The sequence below is a fragment of the Momordica charantia genome (assembly GCF_013281855.1).
Source record: "Momordica charantia cultivar OHB3-1 chromosome 8 unlocalized genomic scaffold, Mcharantia_2.0 BLBB01000008.1, whole genome shotgun sequence".
Taxonomy (NCBI): domain Eukaryota; kingdom Viridiplantae; phylum Streptophyta; class Magnoliopsida; order Cucurbitales; family Cucurbitaceae; genus Momordica; species Momordica charantia.
In genome coordinates this window covers 5,976,691-5,991,495 of record NW_028275166.1, presented here as the reverse complement: position 1 = coordinate 5,991,495, position 14,805 = coordinate 5,976,691, and the positions used below count along the sequence as shown (strand labels likewise).

Genomic DNA, 14,805 nt, shown 5'->3' with positions numbered 1-14,805 from the left:
ATTCTCTCTCCAACGTTGTGTACTGAAAAACAAAAAAAAAATTCTTAATGCAACTAATTCACAACTCTCAATTGGCCAACATACCCGAGAGAAATTTGTTAAATATTGAAATTAATTAAACAACGATCTAAGTTATATACCAATCTTTGTTTGGATTCGGCTCACGGCCCCATGAATTCTAATCTCAATAACATTTTCATATTCAAAACATAAAGGTTGAATACTTGGAATCTTAGTTGTACACAAGAATTTCAAAGCTGACGTGCAACTTTTAAAGCTCATCTGTTTAAAAGCCAAACCTACCAGAAATAAGAAAAGAGTTTGGTGATACTCTATAATGGCCATGATTCAGTCTAAAGAAAGCACAAATGCCCAAAAATTTTAAAGAAATTGCTAGAAGTTTATTGCTAAATTTTTTACTACAACAATCAACAAACTACAGTAGAAATACAAGTAAACTGCAGAGAGAAAAATGCCTAGGAAGCCTAATACCGATGAACGGTTCTCGGGAAAGTAGACAACGGAAGACTGTTATTTAACTTCTGCCAACAGCGGCAGGCTGTGTAGAATTGTACAACAGTTTCTTCATCGTGGCGCCAATGGTAGAGTTTATAATTGTAAAAATGGTAGAGTTTATAATTGTAAAAAGCTTTTAGATTAGACGTACACTTACTTGATCAGTATGGTTTTTACCTGCGGCCATCATAGCCATGAGGTGTTGAGGAAGGTCTCCCGTTTCCTCTTCTATCAAGTGCAGAAAACTGGTTTCCATATTGGTGTCCGTATGCTCGTGGGGCACTGTTGTTGCCAGGCAGGGGAGCCCAGGCGCCACCGTGGTGCTGACTGCTGGATGATCCAGGGCCTTGGTTGTAATTGTAACCGCTTTCATATGTTGGCGGGTGCAATGTAGGTCTATGGGGATAGGGAGGCATGTCACCCTGATGAGGACGTGATGGGTAGTAAGCTTCAGGATTCTCATCGACATATTGGGAATTCACTTGATTGTAACCTCTATTATAATGTTGGGAATGAGGTCTCATGTCAACACGATGACCTGAAGCCGATGGAGGAAATTGTTGATGATACCCGTGATCCCGGTGGCCTCGCATCGCGTTGGGATTTGTTGGTCGGTGATGACCATGGGAGTAGTTTTGTCTACCTGGTGGCATCCTATAGTCAGCTTGATCTCGTGATCTATAATCTGTATGTGGAGGTTTCCCGGGATAGAATGGTGGTGCCGTATGGGACATTTGGGGCGTCTGCCAATTACTATGACCGTTCCGATCTCCCCTCATCTGCAAGCTGTTGACAACAAGTCTATGTGCTGCATCCCCTAGGTGTTGACCTGAAATGGCTCCAGGAGGATTTGGCCTGAAAAAGATAATTCTCACCAAGTTGAACATGCCAGAAAAAATATTGTTTCAAAATCGTTGCTAAGAAACAGAAGTTAACTAGTAATAACATCCAAATTTCATAACAAATCCCAGTAGTACCTTCCATTATCACCGTATCTTCCCTTGTCCTGATGATGGTGCCTCCTTCCAGAATCTTCATGCCACAAAACAGGATCAGGTTTCATGTCACCCATGCTCACAGTCTGCCATAAGACAACGGCAGGTCAAATTAATCAGGAGGATACCATGTGATTTATTCAACATCGGTATGCTACTAAACATACCTTCAAAGGAAGATTCACCCTGGCAGGCGGTTGAGTGATGTGCTTGTGTGCATCCGGAAGTCGATATATAGCACATCTAGATAGTATAAGAGCAAAAGTGTCATTAGTATTATTAAGTTAATGATTGTTTCGACAAATGTTGAATTCAAATACAGTGCCGCTCAAGACTCTTACATGACTTGGTTGTCCATAACATCCTCCAAGCCCTCAACAGGAGACCTGAATATTGGAGGGCAAAGCTCCCCCAAACATGGAGAGATATAGCCATTCATTCCTCCACTGCAGTTAACCCCAAATAAAATCAGAATTAAGTTCCAAAGAGAACATAACAAACTTCTACCTAGAACTTGAATGTAGAAATTGGTACATCAACAAAGTTTAGGGAGAATGGCATAGAAACATATATCAAACATTTCTACAATATAAATCAAGCAAACACGATTTAATAAAAAGAAAAAAAGGAACTATTCTTCAGAGCTCTTTCAGGCTAATGGTCCAAGCAAAAGGCTAGGATTTTCTAGACAACCACTATGAGAACCTTTTCTGATTTAACAGTTTTGGAAATCTGAACAACACACCGCCAATTTTTGGGTGAAAATGCACAAGATTTTTTTATGCTCTCTTCTGAATACTCCTATCTATAAGCATGATCTAAGAGTAAACTGAGATATGATATTTGAGTTAATCAGATTTCAAGAATTTTCATGGAAAGCTGCAGTAGAAATGCTTACATCTGAATATGTCCAGCATGATTGTGTTAAATTAGAATGTTCTACACACAAAAGTTATTTGACATGATACAAACCTATGTTCGGGATTTATTTTCTCCTTAACCTCGGTACGTTCTTTCTCAGTCAACTGCTTACAGCGGTTGTCAAGTGAGTATATGCTAACAGAGAGAGGGTGAGAAGATGTCACAAAAAGCATGTCAAACATCACACTATTTCTCCGCACCTCTTCGTCCTGCAGAAATGTGAAAATTCAATTACTCAGAGAACCAAGGATATGCACGATCACCCGAACCTAACCAGGGAGGAGGAAAATAAAATGAGAAGACAAACAATCGAGGTATATCTGAACCACAAGTTTATTACATACCGTCAATGTATGCTCAATTTTCTTAACCTCTGCAAGAAGGCGGGTTTCATCAATGAAAGGCAATTTTGCAATACCCTGCAAAATAGTTGGTACAGATTATTAGAACATAACCAAATTATAGCCAATTCATCAAATTTATTAACAGGTGAAGCAAACCAACCTGCCAGGAATACCGTTTACCATTCATATCCACTTCAAAATCTGATAAATCAAACCAACGTTAGAGGGAGGAAAAAAACTTGACAACCTTAAAGCAGCCATTTTAACCAAATGCTGTACCCAAAGGATAGAAGTCAATAATAGGTGAGTTCTGATCTGTCATCAATTTCCTATATTGCTCTGGAAGTGCGTGAGAACTGCAAAAATTCAATGTTAAAGCCTTCGGTAAATGGAAATTCCATTAAAGAAAAAAAAATTAGCACAGACCTAGCAGCAGGGAAAACACCCAGTAGCTGATTGAATGGCTTGAAGGGAGTGCCTAGATTAAATGAAATATCCAGCTCACCAAGACCCTTGAGATCAGAAGCAAACGGTGCATAATGATAGGGATAAAACCTGAGGAAGGAATAACATGAGTAAACAACTAGACGCATAGCACTAGAATAAGAAAAACTAAATGCATTCTCTAAGCAAATACCAGCTATGAAGTTGAGCAAACATGGAACCGCCTAAAATAAACATGGATATCAAAAACCGAGCTAAGCCAAGCCGAACAGATTTTAGCAGTTCAGTAAGCAAAACGTTTGGTTCGATTTTGGAGATCGAAAACCGAATCCTAAACCGAACTGAACCAAATATATGATGTATATATTATTTTGTATTTTGTATTTTTTTTTAATTTCTTCCTTTCATTTTTCCCTTAACCCAAGGTCCAAGGCCTATTACCAATCCCCCAAATAACGTGAATCACATTTTCACACATTTATCTTTTTTAAATCTTTCTTTCATTTCTCCCCAAGCCCTACCCTTCACCATCCTCTTCCCACTCACTCTCCTCTTTCAACCCTCATATTGTGTTGGCGACACATCTGCACACCAAAGGCACAACAACACAACTTGTGGCAGCATAGATCTGCTACCCCACCAACCAACACTAATCGGTTAAACTACCAGACCAAATCGATAAACCAACAGGTTGTCAATTTGGCTTGGCTCAATTTTGGATTCAGCTCGATCTACTGTCAATGTGTTATTTGTTATCGGTTTGGCTTCGATTCGGCTCTAAAACCAAGCAAACAAAACCACATACACCTCTACTGAGACACGGACACAGACACGCTAATTTTTTAAAAGGTAGGAGACGGACACATCAGGGACACGTTATTTTAAAAGAAAAAATAGATAATGCATATGTATATTTATGTAGTAATACTTCTAAATAAATTAATCATACAAATATTATTTATAACAAATATAGATAAAAAGTAAAAATAAATACTCCATTCTAAAAGCCAAAAAATATTACAAAACTATTTAATATTTCAAAAGAATAATTAAAGTAGAGATATCAAGTCAGATTTTCTTCTTAAAACAGTAAATAAATAGTGAATCGGATTGTTTTTTAAAACAGTACAAAGGGTGGTTTGTAAACATAGTATTAATGAGAGTAGGAATCTGCCATCTGGCAAGGAGAGATACACTGCCATCTGGCAAGGAGAGATATACTGCCATCTGGCTAATGCAACTAGTGATAAGTAATGCAATTAGTAATCCGTGCAGAGACTCTTCTTCTCCTAGTTTTCTTATTCTTTTTCTTATTCAAATTTCGGTTTTTATACTTCTCTGATCTTTTCTTTTCCTTTTTCCAACTATTTCTCTCCTCTTCCAACTCTTTTTTTCTTTCTACTTTTTCTTCCGAACTCTTCTTCTCCCCCACTCTTCCTCTTCTTTTTCTTCTTCTTCAAATCTTCTTCTCCGTGAGTAAAAGGCTAGCAGTGGTGGTGGAAAAGGCAGGAGATGCCTTCAACTTCAACTTCATCTTCATGCTTCAGCTTTTCCGTGGCAGGGAGATTTTACCTTTTAGTTTTTTACTTTTAACTTTCTTTTTTATATTTTTTTGTTTAAAATTTTAACCACCGTGTGTAATATATGACATAGGTGTTTCCAAGGTGTGTTTGAAATTTAAAAATAAAAAAATAAAAAAAGAAGAGGACACACAAATAGCGTGTCGGACACGTGTCTGGATGTATCCGTGTGCGACACGGACACTCCACCTAAAACGGCATGTATGTGCTTCATAGCACCCCTATCGGAGACAATTGTAAGAAATATATCAGAAATAAGAGAATATAAGAAAAGCGCCAAAAGAAAGGGAGTTTAAAAACTCACCATTGCCAAGAACAAACGCCTTCATAGTAATAGTGCATAACCCAACATAGGCCTTCTGTGTACCTCAAAACCTGACACGAAACAAAATATTAGCCTACAATCATATCAGACAAAGAGAATTAAAAATCAATAGTAATTCATTTTGTTTAACTTACAACATCATTTCGTATGTCATCAAGTTCCTCCGGAGTTTTTGCCGAAAACTTCTCCACATAATACCTCTCTCTCCACCCAGGTACCCCCAATTTAATCTGACCACCAACATTTATTCAGCTTTTAAGATGAGTTTAACACAAATTGATTACTTTACTATACAATTATCAGTTTACTATTAACATCGAACAGGACTTTATAAGTCATTTTAGTTCCATGGTAGCATGAAAGAAAACAAATCATAAGACGACAGGGAATGGCAACCATGCATTACAAATTGGTAGCAGTATAGTGCGAGAATCTTAAATTTAAAAGGAAAATTGGAAATCTAAAATAGGTCATTATGATGTATGCAAGATGCAAACAAGCAGTACAATGATAAATTTCCAGATACAAACCTTGTCCTCTTCCGGATTATTTGAGTTGAAAACATCAGACTTCTCACGTAGTACCTCTTTAAGCTTTGTCTTCAAGTCCTCCTTGTTCTCGTAGATCTAAAAGATAAAAAATATCAAGTAGCATTCTAAACCTTTTTCAATAGTGTACTGAAGAACTCCATGCCAGCAAGGCTCATACCCAATTAAAGGTTAGCCATAAAATAGTCCTAAAAATGGCTGATGGAGTAGTGTCTCTCCTGAAGCATGAAAACATACATCTATTTCCAAAGTGTTCTCCGCTTCAACGATAGCAGAACCAATGGAAGCCCCAGATGATAGGCGTGCAACTTTGTTAAGCCGACCAGGGGAACCGCTACCATCAGATTCCAATGATTGCTTATGCTTAATTTTCATTCCTGAAAATTTGGACATGGCTTTTCCAACTCCTGATTGTTCATACGGCGAAGGAGAAGGACCCGAAGCAAGACGAGATCCATGAAAACGACCAACTGCAACAAGGGAAGGTTGAACCTGAGGCTCCACGTCATCTCCTCTTCTTGCCTGACCTTTTTCACGCTTTATTCTATCTGCCTGCTTCTGGGTAAAACAAACAAACAGTATGAGAATAGAAAGAATATCATAGTCATGCAACAGATAGGATGCTGGCAATTATAAGATTTAATCAACAAATTAACTAGAAACTAGAGGTCTATTAAAAAATTGAAACCAACATGCAACTAGTCGAAATGATACAGAAAAAGAAGAATTGTGGCCAACCCAACCCAATAACTAGTATTATTTTAAATTTTCACATAGAGGTGCAAAGTATAATAGCCCTCCAAGATCGAGTTGGCCAAAGAAAAAATGTTCCCTCCCCCCTATGTTGCACCCCCTTCCTTCCCTAACCCACCCATCTGTGCTTCCTAGCATATAGACTTGGGGACGAGAGACAGATGTGGATTGCTTCTAAGGAATAGTCATGAACGCATATATAGAGAAAAGAGTGAACCTGATGAAGTCTAGCTCTTTTCTGGAATATCCTATCTTCATAACTTCCAACAGCTTGAATGAAATGTTCCACCCTTCGCAAATTTGGCTGGCATAAAAACCTCAGTTAAACATTTCTTTTTGCCCGAGCTCACAGAAGGTAATATAACATTAAAAAATAAAACTAAAAAAAGAAACATAATTACCTTGCTTCCATCAGTCAAATACCCACCAAGTGCCCTAAATTCCTTCTTGTACACCGCCAATAACAAGTTAATTGCACCCTGGAAATAAAGAACAAAATAGCAATGAACCATACACACTTGCATAACTTGTCAATGTAAAAAGAATCTAAATTATTACAGTGCTTGTATTTATATGTTGCAAGAAGAAAAGTCACTCAAACCACTTAGGTTAGATCTGTCCTAATGCAACCAAATCAACCAACACATGATATCCATTACTAGATAAGAAAAGCTGACAACAATTGTCCTCCACATAGAACTTCCCACAAACATGATTTTTGTGTATGATCTACACTAACAATTCCTTTTTTCTTCAAAGTTCTGGGGTTGTCAATATTTTTTCTTCCTAATAGAACATACCTCTATATATCTGCTTTTTCATTCTAGATACAAGCTAACAAGCTCAATGCTCACTTATCTACCGAACTTCTTTTGCCCATAAATAAGAGCCAACAACTATCTAATCTTTTCTTATTAGAAACTTAGCTTTCATTGAGAAAAATAAGAGAAATAGAGCATTCAAAAAGACTGCCCAAGAAAATGAGCCAAAATGAAACCCACGCTAACTAATTACCAAACGAAAAAGCTCTAATCCAAAAGAGCAAGACCTAACCACTAAGTATTAAAAAAAAACGTACGAGACAGAAGCTCACAAAGAGGAATTTAGCAAGAGACAAGATATCTAATATTAAGCATGCAAAAAATACAAAAAATAAAAAAAAGGGGATTTCCCACATCTTGAAATAGAACAATTCATTCTGGAAGTCAACACACTTCATTAGCTTATCAAATGGTAAGTTCAAATATGAAATTTACCTCCCGGATCTCCAATGTGGGCATATGGGGTAAAAAGTCATTGCCAACAAAGAAACACATGAACACAAAATCATCCACAATGCGTTCAAGGTCGATTTCAAAGGGAGCATTCGGAATTCGCATCTCATGCTCCAAATACTCTCTAAGTGTCCAAATATGGAGAAACTGCACAATAAAAGACCATAAACCATTTATGTCCTATTGTTGCACCACAGTACAAATAACAACAGCAACACAAAGTCCTACCTGGTAAGGTTTTTTAACTACAACATCTTCACCTTTCTCATCAAACTCTCCAGCCTTTCTCTTGGCCTTACCCTCGCAGTCAGATGCAAAATGACCCAATTGGCCACACAAAAAGCATTTTTCTTGCTGTCCAGGAGTGAAAACAATCTGAAGTTTAACAAGAAACAACATTGTTACTTGCTTATAAAATAGAATTCAAAAACATTGAATATATTGGAATAATGAATAGGTGGCTTCTCCACAGGATGTAGGTGCTACATGCAAAGCTGCTAAAAATAACCCAAAACTCTAAAAACTGAAGGAGCATACACAAAATACTAGTAAAAATACAAACCTCACGCAGAATTGAAAAATGGACTTCATGGGTGGCCAATGCCAACATTATCAAATCTGCATCCTGCAATTGTAAAATCATGTGATACAACGGATTCAACGCGTGACAGAGTTATATAAAATTTTTTTAAAAAATGTATACATATTTAGGAGATGTGTGAATTACATAAAATAAGTATGGAGAAAAAATATATACCAAACCATACAGGCAGTGACGAGTATTTGGATCAAAACCAGGAAGATTTCTCTGAAGACGAATATAGGACATTATTTTGTGTTCCCCTTCACCCGGAACATTGGCATCAGAAAGAATGACCTGCACATTTTGAAAGCAGTTCCAATAAAGGAACAAAGGGCAAGACTGGCTTTACTAATAAAACTACAACTGATAAATAATATACAAGTAACTCAGTCATGTAAAAGAACCTTAGTATTTTTCCAACCAGGGTCATTGTTTAGTCTAAGATGAATGTAGTACTGCAAAGCAATGGACAGCACAGCCATAAAGTCCGTTCCAGGAGTGATAACATTGGAATCAAAAACTTGTGACTCCTGCTTTGGGGGAAGCTTTCGTCCCTCCCTCTCGAACTCTTCTCTAAGTCGTGCCTCTTCAGCTGCCTAAGAGGGAAAAAATATAGCTGATTACATGTTGATATCAAGATATTTTCTTTGTACGTAATCGTTTGCATAAAATGGATGCAGTTGAGCACTTAAAAATATATATCATAGTATCATACTGGGGCAGAAAAACAAATAATAAAAAGCTGCATCCTACATACAAATTTCTTTAAAAGCAAAATATCTCATTCAACTGATGGAAAATACAAAGAGTTTCCTACAAAAGAGTTGCAACAGAACATTCAAAATGGAGGTAATAGAGGAGAGGGAAACAGGCCATGTAAGTTTTAAATACCATCAAAACTAAAACAATAAAGTAGATACTACCAAATCACCAAAAACTTTCAGTATTCAAGGAGCTTATTAGTCATGTAATGGTCAGGAAGATGGCCCAAGAGAATATGAACCCTGATAGTTTCAGTCAAGTCCAACAGCTGAATGGCATACATACCTAACCTCAGAAAATACAATATCAAACAAAAGCACATACCGCATCTGCTGCATCTTTTGCAGCTCTAAATCGCCGAGATCGCTGTTGATTCATTTTGGCCCTAGGGGCAACGCCATCTATACATTCATTTCAACAGGCAATAAACATTAAAACCCAGCACTATCACACCTTTATATCTCTAGTTTGTAGCAGCAAAAAAATAAATAAATAAATCTAGGAACTCACCAATAGCCATATATAGCAATTTTCTAGGCCGCACCATGACAAAAAGCCTATCGATGTAATCAAACATGCATTGAAATACCTCAGCATAAGTTGTTGGAGAAGGCTGCATCAGTAAGAACAGTCAAGTCAACATGCACTATAAAATGATAGATGAGAATGAAACTTAATACGTTTAAGCTTTTATTTTGAGGAAACTAGGCATATTCCTAAACTGAAACTACGGTTCATATCAAGTCCTATGCCAACCGACAACATTAGTAGAGTGAGAATATCCAACTAAAAGGAATACCATTCAGCATTGGTAGGTTCACTTATTCTAGCATTTGAGATAGCTAGCCTAAATTTCTTGGATTAGGTGACATAAAATGAAATAATTTCTTAATCAGGTCCTACGTGGATAGACTATGTTGGCTCCCTCGACATATTATAGGATAACAGATCCCAACCAATGTTGCCTACATCCAATAAATTAAGGTTTGACACTCTCCGCCACAAATATATTGCAATATTCTCTAAAATAAAGAGTACTAAATATGTGTGTCGAAGTTTACCCTATCTTCAGGATGAAAGCAAGGATGAATAATGCCATTCATGTCGAGGTAGAGGTTATCAAATTCAAGATTGTTTGGATTGGGTTTGCTCGTATCAACTGGAATGGCAATGCCATCTATCACAACCGGTTCTTCCTCAACTACATCCACAACCACCAAAGGATACTTCTCTGCTAACCACCTATAGAAGGCTGGAACTCCCATGGCTGCCCACTTGGAGCTTGTAGCGTCTTAAAATCCTTAATGCAACACAACCTAAGCTGAGCTGAAGAATATACAAAAGTAATGGATTTTTGTCAAAAAAGGAACTAAAATAAGAGTTAAAATAGCAAGCTGACCTACCTGTCACTAAAAATAGATCAATGAGTTATTGTTTATGTCACGAGAGAACATACAATCAAACACTCAAATTCTTTTTAAAATCCAGAAATTGCAAGATAGTGCTAGCAAGATCTGCAAAACATAAAAAGAAAAAGTCTATTAAAAGAACGGCCCTCTCATTCAAAAAAAAAAAAAAAAAAAAAAAAAGGTTAAAACTGGATTCACTCCTGATTAGATAGCCTTTTTGACCACTTGACCATGTAGTAAAATAAATAAGCCACATGTTTTCATTAAATATAGCTTCTTTTTTCTCATTTACAACACTTCAACATATTTTCTCTCATCCTCTCTTTTTTGGCATGAAACTTTTAAAAGTAAATTGACACAGACATGGAAGCAATAAGAACCAAGGAACAGATACACACAAGCATCATCCAAATGTAATAACAGATTTATCCACTCCCAAGTCCTCCAGAAACAATCACTAATCATATACGGCCAAAGCTCACCCATCCAAATATCAAAGCAACACCCGGTGCCCAATTTTGTAAGCAAATTTCATCAATCAATTCAATCAATAAAGCACCTTGTATAATGGAGTAGAGTGGCGGAAATTTTCAACAAAAAAAAAAGAGATTAATGTAATTAATCAAGAACGATCACATCTCTCTCTCCTCCTCTCTCTCTCTAGAGTATGAAAATGAACCAAGCTTCCGGCCACCTTCTGCAGGCTCCTCAACACTTCAGCTCCTGTCTCTCTCGTCATCCAGTGAAGACCACAACAGCTCCACTCATCCTCTTCTTTAATATTACGAAGTATGCCCGATAGTTAAAAATCAATGTTGATTTCTCCATCTTGTTATTTTTTCCCATTAAGTTACAAGTTGTGTGTATAAAACTACAATAATTTTCATGTGTAAGGGAAATATAAATATAAAAAAAATTCGAGCTACAAGAAGTACTTTCTTGGTAACAATATATTTTTTCTCAATAAGAAGAAAACAATTCAATAAGTGGTGTTAAAACAAAGATTGTCGAAAAAGAGATAAGTTCGAAAGATTATTAAAGCCAATAAATAACTTTCTAATGAATATCCCAACAAACAAATAATCACAATTCAACAGCTAAAAGAAGTAAGCAGTGGTATGTAAAAAAATAGAAATAAAAAAAAAACATAAATTGTGCCGCAAACACTTGCATAAAAGCGAAATAGCATAACACTTACAGAAAAGAATCGCCGGTGAGTTCCAAGAGCGCAACGGGACGGCAGTATGAAAAAGAATTGCAAGAATTAATCTTCACCGGCAGCGGGAGACTTCAATCAGAAAGCGACAACAACGATTGAGGTTCAGCGAAAGAGAACTGGAACAACGGAAGATGTTGAAGAAGCGTTCTACCGGAGGAAGAGGGCGAATGGCACATTGGCGGTGGGCGGAGAGAACCTGCGACGGTAAATTGCAGAAGGAAATGAGATTGACGGCGGAGAAGGAAGCGTGGTGCAGAACATGAGGGTTTTCCGCCGGCGAGATCTCAATCGAATTTGATGAAGATGAAGAAAGGGCTTTGGAGATAGGGTTAAATTGTTTTAAATAAAGGTTTTTTAAAATATTTAAATAAAGTTTCTCTGTTAAAGAAAAAGCTTGGATGTAATATTGGAAAGATTATTTTGCTTCTTATTACTCTATAATTCTTTTCAAACAATCAAAATGGGACAAAATTCCGTCTTTTTCTTTCTTTTTACTTTTTCAAGTGTATATAAATTTCCGTTTAATAATATTTAGTTTGCAAATCTTTTCGTGTAATAAGTGTAGCATTGAATTACTGGAGTTTTCTTTTAACTGAAAAAAATATATATATATAATTTCTTTCTTTTTTTTTTTAACATATATTATTTCCTTCACAATTTTTTTAAATATCGTAGTTTTAGTTCTGGCCCTATGAGGAGCGAGGTCGTGTCTAATAAATTAATTATATTTAGCATAAATAAATATTATTATTATTATTATTATTATTATTATTATTATATAAAAGGTTAAAATACTAGTTTGATCCCTCTCCTTTTCAGTCTTGGTTCATTTTGGTCCCTCTATTTTGAAAGTGTTCATTTTAGTCTCTATAATTTAAACTTTGGTTTAGTTTAATCCTTGTATTTTGAAAATGTTCATTTTAGTCTCTATACTTTTTAAAAGTGATCATTTTAGTCCCTCTTTATAAAATTTTAACACATAATTTTACGTATAACAACAACTCTTTAGTATAAAGTAATATTTACCTTTGAAGAAATATATTGATTTTAGTGTTGTGTTGAAATAAGAATAAAATTAAGGGACTAAAATGGTCACTTCTTAAAAGTAGAGGGGCCAAAATATACATTTTGAAAGATTAAAATGAACAAAAGTTTAAAGTACAGGGACCAAAACAAACATTTTCAAAGTATGGGGACCAAAATGAACCAATACTGAACATACAGGGACCAAACTAGTATTTTAACCTATATAAAACGAGGGGGTGAGCTCATACAATTTCCATCCATGTTTTCACGTAAATAATATTTTATTTTCATAGATTTCAACTTTATAATCAATATCGAATTAGAGAATGAGTAGATATCAATTATCGGTAAGGTATGCTTTTTGGCTCATGCTTAATTTTCTATTTTGATTTATTTGTAATTTTTTTTTTCTAGTCTATTGCTTTTACAATAATTTTTCTTAAATCATGCTAAATTTTGTTGCTATCTCCAACTCATGGGCCTTTATACACCCAAACCTGTATTGGACCAAAAGTTGTTTCTTAACCTAGTGGGCCAAGAAACCCACTGGACCGTACGAGTATGCCTTTTAGTTGTGGTCAACAATTGATTGTTTTTTTCTTTTTTTTTTGGTGCGAGTACCTACAAATCGAGATAAATTTGGAATATTATCAAGTAAATCTGTAACAAACGACCTTTTATTTATTATTCTTTTTTTTTTGGGATATTATTGTTTAAAAATATGACCTATTTTGCGTTAATTTGAAATTTGTAGTATGATTTTAATTAGTTTTTCACACCTATATTAGTTTAGCACTAATTCGCATATGACATATTCAATGTTTGGGGGAAGAAGTGTTGCGGACATGTGGAGGATGCTCAATGGGGCTTAGAAATAAAAGGATATTTCAGGTTCACCTCGAACCTGCCAATGAGACTACATTTGTCTATATGCAAGGCTAAGTGTAAAAGGTCGGGGTTCGATCAGCTCAAATTCGACAGGTTCGACATGACAAAAAACAGAGATAACCGTCGGTCGTGAGTGCTGTCGGACCCACCACCTATGAATAGAGGGTCTCATTTCACGCTCGGGTATCGAATCTCACCTCGAACTTAATATGGAGTCCGACCTATACTGACTTGAGCGTGGTAGAGTTCGCCCTCTTATGCAGGTTCACTCCAAAGGTTCAGGTTGAGTCAGAGACCGGGTTCGAGCTAGATTCGTGAATTAGGTTGTGCAATTCTTTGCATAAACATTCGATACTGTAGTTTTAAATCACATGTTAGTCACCAATCGACTTAATAAGGTTGTTTTTTTTTTGTTGATTGGTTAAAATAATTTAAGTTATTAAAATAATAAACTGATTAATTAAAAATGACATGAAATTTAATCGACGATGGGTTACCAGTAGGCATTACTGTTTAATAATTAAAAATTATTCAACTCCTACTATTTTATTCGAGACACATGAAATTGAACAATACAATCCTAGACGAGAAGGAAAAATCGATCAATACAAAGTAATAAAAAAACATTAAAAACTCATTTGAGAAGTAAAAGTTGATAGATAAAAAAATGCTAACAGAGGGACTGAAAACATGCGAGAGAAGGAATTGAAGAGAAGTAAAAAATCTGCTAGAGAGAAAAAAATATTTTAAAATTTAAAATAGTAGACGTTTAAAAACCAATTCCAACCAATAATCTCATGAGAATTATCTTCTCATGGTCCATTGGGAAGCTTTTTTTTAGAGTGATCTTGAGATGTGTTTGAATGTCAAAATCACTTTCCTTTCCTTTCCTTTTTATCATGTTTGGTAAATTAAAAATTTTATTTTAGAAAAACTTAAAAATTGATCTTTAAAAGTATACAATCAATTATACTTAAATCTATTTTTTCAAAATCACTAATTCTAATTTATACTCATGTCAAAATCAATACTATTTAAAAATGACATGTTTCACAATAATTCTAAAGTGATTTTGGAAGCAAAATCACTACAAAATACTTTAAGTGATTCACAATCAATCACTTAAAGTGTGTTTGAGAATCATTGTAGAATTATAGTATGTTGGGAGTGGTGGTAAAATTAATGATTTTAGAAAAATAGATTTTAATATAATTAATT

The 14,805-nt window shown here is 35.5% G+C and overlaps 1 protein-coding gene across 1 annotated transcript; it reads right to left on the bottom strand.

Annotated features, from left to right (window-relative positions):
• Positions 1 to 379: 379 nt before the first annotated feature.
• On the bottom strand, positions 380 to 12,004 carry LOC111013945 (5'-3' exoribonuclease 3). The gene is given in 24 exon segments (XM_022288500.2): positions 380 to 1,371; positions 1,494 to 1,597; positions 1,679 to 1,754; positions 1,853 to 1,957; positions 2,484 to 2,641; positions 2,777 to 2,851; positions 2,937 to 2,977; positions 3,056 to 3,132; positions 3,203 to 3,331; positions 5,105 to 5,175; positions 5,260 to 5,355; positions 5,656 to 5,751; positions 5,911 to 6,231; positions 6,644 to 6,730; positions 6,828 to 6,905; positions 7,683 to 7,847; positions 7,929 to 8,075; positions 8,263 to 8,325; positions 8,458 to 8,577; positions 8,688 to 8,879; positions 9,370 to 9,446; positions 9,556 to 9,658; positions 10,107 to 10,371; positions 11,653 to 12,004. Coding segments are annotated over 23 exon segments (3,279 nt in total). The 5' UTR covers positions 10,311 to 10,371; positions 11,653 to 12,004; the 3' UTR covers positions 380 to 677.
• Positions 12,005 to 14,805: the final 2,801 nt, after the last annotated feature.